The sequence below is a fragment of the Stegostoma tigrinum genome, chromosome 38, assembly GCF_030684315.1.
Source record: "Stegostoma tigrinum isolate sSteTig4 chromosome 38, sSteTig4.hap1, whole genome shotgun sequence".
NCBI lineage: Eukaryota > Metazoa > Chordata > Chondrichthyes > Orectolobiformes > Stegostomatidae > Stegostoma > Stegostoma tigrinum.
Genome location: NC_081391.1, coordinates 17,932,028 through 17,946,884, shown reverse-complemented (window position 1 = coordinate 17,946,884; position 14,857 = coordinate 17,932,028). Strand labels below are relative to the sequence as shown.

General features: G+C 45.9%; 1 protein-coding gene across 3 annotated transcripts in view; it reads right to left on the bottom strand.

Moving 5' to 3' along the window:
* The window catches only part of LOC125446945 (epidermal growth factor receptor kinase substrate 8-like protein 1), a 94,740-nt gene that overhangs the window by 62,750 nt on the left and 17,133 nt on the right, over positions 1-14,857 (bottom strand). For all 3 annotated transcript variants that reach the window (XM_048520957.2, XM_048520954.2, XM_048520956.2), the window contains exon 2: positions 13,636-13,704. In XM_048520957.2, the coding sequence (XP_048376914.1) occupies positions 13,636-13,679 (44 nt within the window). In that variant the 5' untranslated portion in view covers positions 13,680-13,704. The remainder of the gene's footprint in view (positions 1-13,635; positions 13,705-14,857) is intronic.

Below are 14,857 nucleotides of genomic sequence, written 5' to 3'. Positions count from 1 at the left end.
AGTCTCACTTGGGAGAAATCAGGGTTCTGAATGTTATTCCTGTCCTGTTGGAACAGAGTTTAGCTTGGGGACAGTTGAGTTTCCATTTGGAAAGGCTGCCCAGCTCATACTTCTCTTATTTCGGAAACACCTCTGAAATGAATCCAGGGAGGAAGCAGGTTGCCCTGGTGAAAGTGACTGAAAATCTTTGTTTTTCCACATCTCCAATATCTCTGAGGTATTTGGCAGAGGTACTGCCTGCATCTAGGATGTAGCCTTGAAGCAGTGAGCCGACCTCTTGTACAGCATCAATGAGGCAACACAATATGTGTTAATCCCAGTATTTGACAGAGGGGTACACCAACTCTCATAAACGTCCAAGGCATATTCATGGACACCAAGTTATGCAGACTGCAGCGCACGCACGTACACACCCTACACACACACACACACACACACACACACACACACACACACACACACACACACACACACACATACACATACACACACACACACATACACGCGCAGACACACACACACATACACGTGCACACAAACACACACAGACACATACACATACACGCGCACACACACATACATGCGTGCACACACACACGTGCGCGCGCGCGCACACACACACGCACACACAAACACACACACGCGCGCCGCGCACACACACACACGCGCACACACACAAACACACACACACGCGCGCGCGCACACACGCACACACAAACACACACACGCGCGCGCGCACACACACACACGCGTGCACACACCCACACACGCACACACAAACACACACACAGACACAAAAACACACACACATGAGCGCACGCACAAACACACACACGCGCACTCACACACACACGCACACACGCGCGCGCACACACACGCACGCACACACACACGCGCGCACACACGCACTCACACACACACACATGCACACACAAACACACACACACACGTGCGCGCACACACACACGCACACACACAAACACACACACGCGCGCACACACACACAAACACACACACGCGCGCACACACAAACACACACACACACGCGTGCACACACACACACGCACACACAAACACACACACGCGCGCGCGCACACGCGCACTGACACACACACGCACACACAAACACACACACACTCAAAAACACACACGCGTGCGCGCACAAACACACACACGCGCGCGCACACACGCGGACTCACACACACGCACACACAAACACACACACACAAACACACGCGCGCGCGCACACACACACGCACACACAAACACACACACACACACGCGCACACACAAACCCACACACGCGTGCGCGCACGCACACACACACACACAAACACACACGCACACACACACACAAAAACACACGCGCGCACAAACAAACACACACACACGCGCACTCACACACACACGCACACACAAACACACACAAAAACACACGCGCGCGCGCACAAACACACACACACACGCGCGCACACGGGCACTCACACACACACACACACGCACACACAAACACACGCACGCACACACACACACACACACACACACACACAAAAACACACGCGCACGCACACAAACACACACACACACGCGCGCGCACACACGCACACGCGCGCACGCACAAATCACACACACGCGCGCACACACGCGCACTCACACACACACACACACACGCACACACACAAACACACACACACACACGCGCGCGCGCACACACGCACACACAAATACACACACACGCGCTCGCACACACACACGCACACACAAACACGCACACACACACACACGCACACACAAACACGCGCGCACGCACACACACAAAAACACACGCGCGCGCACACAAACACACTCACACGCGCGCACACATGCGCACTCACCCACACACGCACACACAAACACACACACACACGCACGCGCACACACACACACACACACACACACACGCGCGCACACACGCACACACAAATACACACACACGCGCTCGCACACACACACGCACACACAAACACACACACACGCGCGCGCACACACACACACGCACACACAAACACACACACACGCACACACACACACGCGCGCACGCACACACACACAAAAACACACGCGCGCGCACACAAACACACTCACGCGCGCACACATGCGCACTCACACACACACGCACACACAAACACACGCACGCGCACACACACACACACCCACGCGCGCGCGCACGCACACACACACACACGCGTGCGCGCACGCACACACACACACACACACACACACACACACACGCGCGCGCGCGCGCACGCAAACACACACACACACTTGCACTGACTTCCTTCACATGCCAGTGTGCCAACCCTGTACACACACCAAAGTGGATGCACCAATGCATGGCACGCATACCAAATGCAAGTGTGTACACTCACTCTTGCATGCATGCACGTGAACTCCTTATTGACAGAAACTGAGGATGGGTCACCAGTCCCGAAATGTTAATTCTAATTTTTTTCCAAAAAATGCTGCCAGATCTGCTGAGGTGTTCCAGCAATTTCTGTATTTGTTTCAGCATTGATCGATGTTTATTTCTTTTTCAGTTCCTAAGCCAGACATTCTTTTTTTAAATTGGCCAACTCCCGTATTTTTTCATTTCCCTGTTGTTTAATAATTCAGTCAAGAGTCAGCCTAAAATAAGACCCATTATCCAATTAACAAGAGCAGTTTACAGAACACAAGGTACTCTCAGGGGAGCAGCCGTACGTAGGTACCTTAAACATCCGTGACCACAGATAGATACGCAGTGCTAATTAACCCAATGAGGAAGGTTTGAAATCCTTAATCCTTATGAGAAACCGTTCTTTTCTGTAGCTGGACAGCCCTTTCCATGGTCAGCTACGTTAGTCCTCCAGGTTTGTGTGGAGCTCCAATGAGGACAAAACATTTTGTGACATAGATTGGACCAAACATAATCCAATGGCCTAGTGTTCACTGCCTGAGGGGTGTCTGAGGGGAATGCTTTTGGTTTCATCCCGCAGTGCGATTCCTCATTTTTATTTCTCTTTGCTGTCTGTTGGGTGCATGCTGCAGAATGTTCTAGAATGTTGTGTGGCCATGCAGCAATGCAGCCTTCACCAGTGGTTCTCACACACTGAGGACTGTAGGAAGAAGGAGCCGGAGTAGGCCATTCAGCCCTTCTAGCCCTCTCTGGCGTTTAACTTGATGTGGCTGATCCTATCCTGGTCTCAGCTCCACTCTCCTGCCTGTCCTTTATCCTGCTTTTCATCAGAAACATACGTATTTCTTTATTGAATCTATTAATGGATTCTGCCCCCACTACACTCTGGGCCAGTGAGTTCCACACATTCACAACCCACTGAGAGAAGCAGTTTCTCCTCATCTCAGTTTTGAACCTCCCTCCTCTCACTCTATATCCACGGCCTCTTGTTCAAGACTGTCCCATGAGTGGGAGCAGTTGAGTGTCCAACTGCTTAGCTCCAGCAAAAAAGACTCATCCAAGAATCAACCAGTTCTATTTCACACATTTCACGAGGCAGAACAAAGCTTACAGGAATTAATGGGAATTTATGAAAATTATAAATATTTGGTTGACAGATTATGTGCATTCATTTTATTTGATTGAAAAAGCAATGTGTTTATTCATGTCAAAATTATGGACATTTTCATATTATACCACAAGAGTGCATATTTATTTGGAACATTATAAAACCATCCACTCATCCTCTTTTGATAAACCAGTACTTATCTTGCATTCATGTTGATAAAGCAAGATCGCGAGGAATGTAAATAATTACTTGGCAGTACGGAACATACTTTTTTCTATTAAAAAGAAGAGGTTTTGAAACACTTTGTCTTCCACTCATCAGGACAGATGCAAGAATGCCAAATTTCAAAGGATGCAACTTTTGATAGAGCAGGCAAAAAGGGTGTTGATTGGTCCACTTCTGATTGGTTGAAACATTGTCATGGAGATGCATGAGGATTGTCCCTCACCAGATTATTGTCAATTTAAAACAAAACGTGCATTGTCAGGGCTTGCGAAGCAGCTCGTTCTGCTGTCTAGATGTTACATGTATTCGTACACAATAAGCAATCTGCAGGAGAATGAAACATTTCCAGACATTCAACCATAAGAGTCAAGCCTGGGAGAAGATTGAGATAACACAGGGTGTAGCTGAGAGGAACACAGCAGGCCAGGCAGCATCAGAGGAGCAGGAAAGCTAATGTTTCAGGTTGGGGCCCTTCTTCAGAAAAAAGAATCTGAAAAAGATCCTGACCCAAAACTTCAACTTGCCTGCTCCCCTGGTGCTGCCTGACCTGCTGTGTTCCTCCCAGCTACACCCTGTGTTATCTCTGGCTCCAGCATTGGCAGTTCTTGCTATCCCTGAGAGAAGAATGGTTCCCAACAGGATTCGCCATGGCGATGCCACGTTCGATCAGAATGGACTTATCAACCAGTGAGCACCGTTGTCTCATGTACATTGGCTTATTGTTCATAGAATCCTGACAGGACAGATAGAGGCCATTTGGCCCAAGTCTACACAGGCCCTCCAAAGGACAACCCATGCAGACTCGCCACACTACCCTATCCCTTTTACCCTGCATTTCCCGTGTCCAACCCATCTAGCCTGCACATCCCTGGGCACTATGGGGCAATTTAGCAAGGACATTCCACCCTAACCTGCAAATCTTTGGACTGTGGGAGGACACTGGAGCACCCGGAGGAAACCCACACTGACACGGGCAGAGTGTATAAACTCCACACAGACAGTTGCCTGAGGATGGAGTCATTCCCAGGTGCCAGGTGCTGAGAGGCAGCAATGCTAACCACAGAGCTACAAATTATACACAGTTTGCTCCTTTAGAAATTTGACATTCCTGCAGCTGTCCTGATGAGTGGAATTCGAAAAACTTCAACCATGCTTCTCTTCTCAGCAGTAACAGGGAAATTGCCTATGCAATGACATTGTTGCTTGTGTTTATGATAATTCTTGGCACACACACTCACACACACAAACTCTCACACACACACATACTCACTCACAGTCATACACACTTGTATTCACACACTCACAGTGTCTCTCACACACACACAAACTCACTCACACACACACAAAATTCACATACACATGCTCACATTCACACTCACATAACTTACACTCACTCAGACTCACACACGTGCAAACTCACACTCAGACACAGACACTCACACACACTCTCATACAGTCACACACACACACACACACACACACACACACACACACACACACACACACACACACACACACTCACACACATTCTCACACATTCACAGACACACACACACACATTCTCACATGTTCACAGACACACTTGCACACACACGCACTCACATTCTCACAGGTTCACAGACACACACACAACACACACACACACACACACACACACACACACACACACACACACACACTTTCGCTCACAGAATGTGAACAGATAGCTATGATGAGCAGTGAGTGAAAGCAAATGGTGATTGCTAGTTCTTATTGAAAGGAGCAGGTGGATGAGAGTGTAAGATTAGAAGTTTGGCTGTAATTATAGTGATTTGTGAGTCTGTATCTGGAATACTGTGTACACTTTTGGGCACCTTACTAATGAAGGATATAACAAGAACACATCTGTTTACCTTCGAAGTAGTACATTGAAGGTAAACTAGATTGATCCCTAATATAAGATGAGAATTTGTGGAAAGATCTAATACTCACCATGTATCTGAAGAATGGCAGAGGTAAAGTCACCATTGTCCTACCAGGCAATACAGCTTCTCCCTTATCATTGGAGGAACATTCCCCCGTTATAGGGGGAAAATGTGGTGGTGGTTTAACCTGAGGGTCACCACACCTTGGATGCGGGGCAAGGTTGAGAAGATGCAACTTTCGTGGTGACCTCAATTAGTGTGGCAATTGAACCCGATGTCATTGGCATCAGTCTGCATGGTGGACCCACTGCCCAGCCAACTGAGCTAACCAATCCCTTACAATGTGAAAGTCGAGAGGCGATCCCATTGAAACACATACAGGGAGTCCTCAATTAAGTCTTCCAGGTCCATTTTAAAGTTGTTTCTTTTTTTATTAAGTGTCTGTCCTCATTTAAAGCATTGTTCCGTGTTATATTTCCTCATTGTGTCTCACACCATTGCATCATCAGTGCAGGCCCTTCCCCCCCAGCTGCGTTGTTAGATTTGTCTCCATTGTATCTAAGATCTGCATTTTTTTTAAACCGTTCCCTACATACAGACTGGTCTTTGTATTTGAAACGTCTCTGCTGTTTGCATTTACACCAGGTGAGAAACTACGATGGAGTTAGTTTCTTTATCAAATTGGCTGTTGCACTGCATTGTGCTATAACTTAGCTGTACAATAGATAAGAAACATATCATGCCTACATTACACTATAAATACTCTTAAAGAAATCTCTGGAGGTCACTTAAATGTGCCTTGCTTTGCTTTGCAAGTTATTTCAGCAAGGAATAGACGGTGCTGCACAGATGTACAGCATAGTGTTTCAACTGTTACATTGGCCTTTCGGGGTTAATTTGTTTCCAGGAACCTTACTGCAGATTTAACACTGATTCCAATGGGAAACCATGCTCCTCTTAAAGTTGCAATCTTCAGTGCCAACTTTAAATGAGGACAGCCTGTCATGATTTCCTGGTGCTGCCTTAATTGCATTTCAGAGTTGTGGGAGAATTTGACAACATTTTTTTCCCTCAGGTGTTTCATTCCCTTCCACGTTTCCATGAGGGATTTGGACATTCTCATAGACAAATCAAAGAAAAGTAACAGTAAGTTATTTCAACAAGTCAGATGGACTTTATTAGAAAGTGGGAGAGGAGCACGGTTTGAGTAGAGGGGGAAGGATGGCTTGAAGCTATGATCAAGAGCTTGATGAGTTTGCAGCACTATGTACAGTTTTGTCCTCTTGACCTAATGAAGGGTACAAGGATACTCTTGACTTTGAAAAAGTGAATAAAGCTTCACTAGGGTTGATCCCTGAGATAAGGGTCGTAGATTTGTAGAGTTATACAGGACAGAAACAGACCCTTCGGTCCAACTCGTCCATGCTGACCAGATATCCTAAATTAATCCAGTCCCATTTGCCAGCATTTAGCCTGTATCCCACCGAAACTTTCCTATTCAAGAACTATCCAGATGCCTTTTAAATGTTGTAACTGTACAAGCCTCCATCACTTCTTCTGGTAGCTCGTTCTGTACACTTGCCACCCTCTGCATGAAAAAGTTACTCCTCAGGTCCCTTTCACACTTAGCTGTTCTCCTGCTGTAAGGTCCCCATGGGTGTTTCTCTAAGGTCAGCTGTGAATGTCATTGTTTGTTTATTCTCTTTACAGCGAACTGTCATGTCCAGGTTAGCTTTCAAGGCAGGGCAATGCCGAATGGGCCAAACGCCCTATGGACGGTTTTGAAGAATGAGAGATGAGCTCTATATTGAAACACATAATAAAAACCAAAAGAACTGAGGAAGGACCACTGGACCCGAAACGTTAACTGTGTTTTCTCTTATTGAAACATACATTATTGTTAGAGAGTGTGATGGGTTAAACATGCTGAGCCTGCTGTCCTTAACTGGTGAACTCAGAAGTTGGGGTCACAGTGAGTTGGTGAGTTCAGGTTGAGGAAGGGGAGGTTTCTTCACAGAAGAATGGATGAACATTTGGAATTCTCTTCCTCACCAGGCTGTAGATGTTCAGGCACTGCACAGATTCAAGGCCAGGATTGGTAAAACTCTACACGCCAAGGCAACAAAGAGATTTGGTAAAAAGTGGAGGTATTCTGTCTAACCTCAGCCATGATCTGAACAAATGGTCGAATAAGCTCAGAGATACTTATGCTCCACGCTTGCACTATAAACACCACACTGTCGCGTTCTACTCTCCCTCTTCATAGTTAGCATTGCAAGAAGTTGCAGTGGGAACCGTCCAATGCACTGGAGTGCAAGAAGAAAAAGGTTACACATTTCTATGGAGCTTATTATGACCTTGATATGTTTCCAAAGCAATGAGGGTGCACTTACAGAGTCATAGAGATCAGAAGCAGACCCTTTGGTGCAACCTGTCCCTGCCAACCATAATCCCAAACTAATTTAATCCTGCCTGCTCCTGGCCCATACCACTCCAAGCACTTCTTATTCATGTACTTATCCAAAGCTCTTTCAAACTTTGCAACTGTACCCACATCCACCACATCCTCTGGAAGTTCGCTCCACACACAAACCACCCAATGTGTAAAAAAAATTGCTCCTCGTGTATTTTTTAAATCTTTCTCCTCTCACCTTAAAAATATGCCCCCAATCTTGAAATCCCCCCACCTTCCCCCACATAGGGAAAAGACACCGGCCATTCATCTTATCTGTAACCCTCATCATTTTACAAATCTCTATAAGGTCACCCCCAATTATAGAACATATAGAACATAGAACATTACAGCACAATACAGGCCCTTTGGCCCTCGATGTTGCGCCGACCTGTGAAACCAATCTGAAGTCCATCTAAGCTACACAATTCCATTATCATCCATATGTTTATCCAATGACCATTTAAATGCCCTTAAAGTTGGCGAGTCTACTACTGTTGCAGGCAGGGCATTCCACACCCTTACTACTCTCTGAGTAAAGAACCTACCTCTGACATCTGTCCTATATCCCAGCCTATTCAGCCTTTCTTTATGACCCAAACCCTCCATTCCTGCCAACATCCTGGTAAATCTCTCCCTGGCTCTCTCCAGTTTAATAATGTGAAGTTGCAGTGCTGGAAGAATACCAGTCCATTTAGACCTGAGATTAAACACACAAGTAATGTGATGATGATCAGACATGCGGTGTTTTGGTGACTTTGATTGAGAGATAATCATTGGCTAGGGCACGAGGGAGATATTCTTTGCTTATCTTTGAAGTGCTGCAATTAAATCTTTCACATCCATCCAAGCCTTTTAACATCTTATTCTGACTGTCTATAAACCTCTCTTTTTAGTTGTCCATTTTTGCTCAAGGCCTGTGGCAAGAATTTATCTTAAGTTATCTATCTAACTTCCAGCGTTGTATTGTTTGCTGGGCTTGTAGGAGAGACTTAATTGTCTGTGCTCAGTTAGTTCCCGAAGGTCTCACTGTGGCTGGGGATTCAGGGGGAATGGAATTGTTGAAGTGCCAGTCACAGTCACTCGGCATTTACATACTGTGGAGGGTCAAAGGTTTGCACTGACGTGTGAGGAACTGTTTGACAGTGTGTGTAACTGTAAAAGTATATGGGTGTGTCTGAGTGTGAGTATGTGTGAGTTATATGCATATGTGTGTATGTGTGTGCGTATTAAGAGAGAGTATGTGAGTGCGTATGAGTGTTCATGAGTGTGTGTCTGTGTGCATGTGTGTGTTTTCGTGTCTGTGTTTTTCTGTGTGTGTGTATACGTGTGTGTTTTTGTGTGTGTGTGTATATGTGTGTCTGTGTGCGTGTGTACACGTTTGTGTTTCTGTGTGTTTGTGAGTGAGAGTGTGTGTGTGTGTGAGAGAGAGAGACAATGTGAGTGTGTATGAGTGTTCATGAGTGTGTGTGTAAGTGTGTCTGTGTGCACGTGTGTTTACATGTGTGTGTACTTGTGTGTCTGTGTGTGTGTGTACATGTGTGTGTTTCTGTGTGTATGTGTGTGAGAGACAGAGTGAGACTGTGGATGTGTGTGAAAGTGAGAGTACATGTGCATGTGTGTGTGTGTGTGTGTGTGTGTGTGTGTGTGTGTGCGTGTGCGTGCGTGGGGGGGTCATCTGTGTGTATATGTATGTGTGGGAGTGATGGTGTGTGTGAGTGTGTATATGTGAATGTGCTTAAGAGTGTGTGTATGTGAGAATGCGAGTGCATGTGTCAGTGCGTAAGAGTATGTGTATGTATGAATATGCGTTTGAGTGTGAGTATGGAATATGAGTGTACATATGAATGCGAGTGCGAGTGTGTGAGTGTGAGTGAGTGAGACTCAACAGGGATTGCAGATTAATCTTCAGGATATAAAACCCAAGGGAAACAAATACTACATGAAAAAAATATTTATTTAAAAATAATTGAGGTGCTCTGGTTCAAAGTCATCGAGGGGGCAGAAAGTCACAGAGGCGATCTGATTAACATTTGTGAATCAGGCACAAAGTTATTGAATGGAAGGGAAAGTAGGCTGAATGGTCTGACTCTGATCCCATTGTTTGATGAGATGGTTTGCATTCCAAGTAAGAGTGTGGAGGATGGGTGTGTTGGCTGATGATTGGATGAAATGTTGGCCTGGATGGGAACGAGTGGTTGGAGGCGGGAGATCAGAAATCTCCAGGAACGTGGCCCACAGAAGTGGTAACCCTGCCTGCCTATTTTTAGACTTGACTAAAAGGCAACAACCTCCATCAGAATTACCTGTTTCTCATCACACCTTGTGTCAAGAGCCTTGCAAATATTGATACAATGGTGCCCAATCCATTATCTAGTGTTACCAACACAATGAGTCATGAAGATGCGAGCAGGTTTCAATATGAACATTGCCTCCAGCCTTGAAACTAGGCTGCCTGCCAACTGGAGGCTAGGTATTTGTTTCAACAAAGGTAAGGACTGGAAGATAAGGGGCGGGTCATCTGGATTGACAGATACTCGGGCAGAATAAGGAGCTGAGGTGATGCTCAATCGTTTTGTTCTGCTCACAATTTGCACAATGCATAGCATTGTAGAGCTGTACAAAACAAACCAGAAATATTTTAGTCAAAAGAAAGGCATTCATCTGATGACACTTCACCACTTCTGTCAGAAGAGTCCTGAGGGATTTCACGTTCTCTCCAATCACTTTGAAGTGTGTTTTTAATTCATCTCTCAGGTGTGAACATCACCAACAAGCTGGTATTTATAACTCCTTCTGGCCTTTCAAAACGTGGTCTTGAGATATTTCCTTGATCTCAATCCATGTGAGGTAGGGACATCTGGGAATCTGCAGTTCCTACTATCTCTGAGGTAGGGACATCCTTGGGAGTGGAGCGGTGGCCCGCTGGTTAGCACTGATCCCTCACAACATCGGGGGCACGGGTGTGATTCCACACATGGGTGACTGTCTGTGTGGAGTTTGTACATTCTTCCGTGTCTTCGTGGGTTTCCTCTGGGTGCTCTGGTGTCCTCCCACAGCCCAAAGATGTGCGGGTTAGGTGCATCAGTCATGCTAAATTGTCCTATAGTGCCCAGGGACGTGTTGGCTAGGTGGGGTGGTCACGGGATATGTAGGGTTTTGGGGATGGTGCGGTTACACCGAGTGGCACCGAAAGAATGGCAATATATTTCCAAGTCAGATTGAGAGTGGTTTGGACTGGAACTTGCAAGGTGAGGTGTTCCTGTGTATGTTCTGCCCTGGTCCTTCCAAATGGAAGTGGCCACGGGTTTTGAAAGTGCTATGAATGTGATCTTGGCAAGATGCTGCAGTTCTTTGTAGATGGTACACCTGCATAGAAAGATCCCACACAGGGTTAGCTAAATACCAGTGGAGGAAGTGGAGCTTTAAATTGGGATGATCCTATTGGAGACGCCAGCGAAATTGGAAGTGATCACCTTGTCAGAGGGAGGTTCAATAGAGCTGAAAACCACAAGTTCAAAACCATGAAGGGGTGCTGATAGAGTGTGTATGAGGAAACTTTTTCAACAAACAGGACAGTCATCAACGAGAGTCATAGAGCCCTACAGCACAGAAATAGACCTCTGAAGCCAACTTGTCCATGCCTACCAGATATTCTACATTAATCTAGACCCATTTGCCAACATTTCGCCCACATCCCTCTAAAATGGTCTTATTCACAAACCCATCCAGATGCCTTGTAAATTTTATAATTGTACCAGACTCTACCACTTCCTATGGCAGCTCATTCCATACATACACCGCTCTCTGCTGAAGAAGTTGCCCCTTAGGTTCCTTTTAAATCTATCCCCTCTCACCTTATACACCTATACACTCTGCTTTTGGACTCCCCTACACTCACAATTTTATAAACCTCTATAAAGGTCAGCCCTCAGACTCCGACGTTGCAGGGAAAATAGCCCCAGCCTATTCAGCCTCTCCCTGTAGCTCAAACCCTCCAACCCTGGCAACATCCTTGGAAATCTTTTCTGAACCCTTTCAAGTTTCAACACATCTTTCCTATAGCAGGGAGACCAGAATTGACTGCAGTATTCCAAAAGTGGCTGACCAATGTCCTGTACAGCTGCAGCATGACCTCCCAACTCCTACAATCAAGGCACTGACCAATAAAGGCAAGCATACCAAAAGCCTTTTATACTACCCTGTCTACCTGTGACTCCACTTTCAAAGAACTATGAAGCTGCACCCCTCGGTCTCTTTGTTTGCCAACACTCCCCTGAACCTTCGTAGCCCTGCCCCGATTTACAATAATTCGCAAAAAGAGCCAGGACAGGTCTCCAGGGAGGTGAGAACATTTTGTTTTCAATAAGCTGTGCTCAGGAGTGTGCTGCCTGAAAGGGTGCTGGGTGCAAATTCAGCAGCAACTTTCCACAGAAATTCGGGTGTAGGGTTATAGGGGAAAGATTGGCAGTTCCATGGCCCATGAGCAGGGAGAATGGGCTCAGTGTACAGCTGTTTCAAAGAGCTAACACGTGCACAATGGGCCAAATGGTTTCATTACACGCTGCCAGATTCTTTGGAGGGTGCTTGGGTCCAGTTACAGGGCAGTCTGAAACATGGAAAGGAAGAAATGACCTGGGCAAAACTATTAAAGGATTAAAACTATTAAAATCTTAAACTTTCAGCAGAGGTAGTGTCAGAGAAGTTGGAAATAATTGGCTCTGCTTAGTGGTCAAAGCAATTCCACGGCATTCTTGCTAGTTGTCAATTTAACTGCCTTTGATTCCCAGAGATATGCGCGCGCACACACGCACACACACGCACACACACACACACACACACGCACACGCACGCACGCACACACACACACACACACACACACACACACACACACACACACACACACACACACACACACACACACACACACACCAGTATTTATGCATATGGGCATACACATTGACATACACACCTCCTCCATTGTATAAACATGCACAGACTCACACATAATCAAATCCCACCTTGCATTCCATCAACATATTCATAGAATCATCGAATCCTTACAGTGTGGAACCAAGCCAAACAAATCCACACCGACCCTTGGAATTTCAATCCGACCCAGTCCCATCATTACCCTGCAGTTCCCATGCCTAATCCACACACACCTGGACACTGCAAGCAATTTAGCATGGCCAATCCACCTAACTGCACATCTTTGATCTGTGGGAGGAAACTGGACCAAACCCACACAGATATGGGGAGGATGTGCAAACTCCACACAGAAAGTCGCCCGAGGGGGGAAATCGAACCCGGGACCGTGGCGCTGTGAGGCAGCAGTGCTAACCCCTGAGCCACCATGCCATCCCTAGCAGTGGGAAGCAGTAGGAAGTCCTTTGCTGACCACATGCAGAGACAGAATCATTTAGTCACACTCTTGTCAATCACGCAGCTAAACCCACTCTAATCGCACAGACTCAATGAATGACACACCAAGAGAAAGCCAGGTACTTACCCATACTGGAGCATCCCCTTTAGGTCTTTAGACCCGTAGCTCATCGTTGAACTCTTGATTGGCAAAGTTCTGAAGAGAAAATATTGAAAAGACTTAATAAGATGGAAATGAAAGGATTGCACAGTAAGCCTGATCCCCATTTCTTTTCATGCGCGCAATCACACACACTTACTGTCCATTGATTTATCCCGGGAGGTTGCCACCTTAAAATAATGTGTCTGTTGCAACCACTTTCGGAAACTAGTTAGTGGGAAAATGTCACTTACAACCAGAAATAGTGAGAGGTCCAAATACGTTAACCTCAATTTTAAAAGTAATGAGGTGTGAGGTGTTCAAACAGATTTATTCTGTTTTTAGCGTGACGGGAACTGTCTGGAGTTTAAATGGTTAAACCATTAAATATTGATTGAAACAGTGTGATAAATGTGATAGCTGATAAAGCGAATATACTATTTGCTCAGAAGAAAAAACATCACAGATGATGTTGAGCTTGGAAACCTGTGACAAATACGGAAACAAGGGGAAATAAAAACGCAGAGTTTAAAAGCAAGGTGTAGGTCAGTGTCAGGCAAAAGGGACATTAGGTACAATGTTGGGGTTAACAGGTCCCGTCAGTTAGAGGTGGGGAATCTTTTGGAATTGTCAATTATCCAGTAGCAAAGGCATGAATATAGGAACACAGGAGCTGGAGTAGGCCATTCAGCCCTTCGATCCTGTTCCACCATTCGATGTGATCATGGCTGATCAGTCACCTAACTATACGCCTGTCTGTGGCCCATATCCCTTTGGTCAACAAGAGAAAAACTATCTCAGATTTAAGATTAACAACTGATCCTGCGTCCATTTGTGCAAGAGAGTTCCAAACATTTGCCATCCTTTGTGCGTATTGAAGTGCTTCTTAACATCTCTCCTCAAGTGTCTGGCCCTCGGTCTCAGACTATACCGCCTTGTTTTCAAATTCCCAATCAGTGGAAATAGTTTAACTACCCTGTCATTTCCCATTAATAACTTGAAGACTTTTATCAGATTATCCCTTTGTAGAATTCCTGCAGTGTGGAAGCAGGCCATTCAGCCCATTGAACGATCAGTGGTCCTCCAAAGGGTATTCCAGCCAGACCCACCCTCCTACCCTATCCCTGTAACCCTGCATTTCCAATGGCCAGTCCACCTAACTTGCACATTCCTGGACACTCTGGGAAATTTAGCATGGTCAATCTACCTA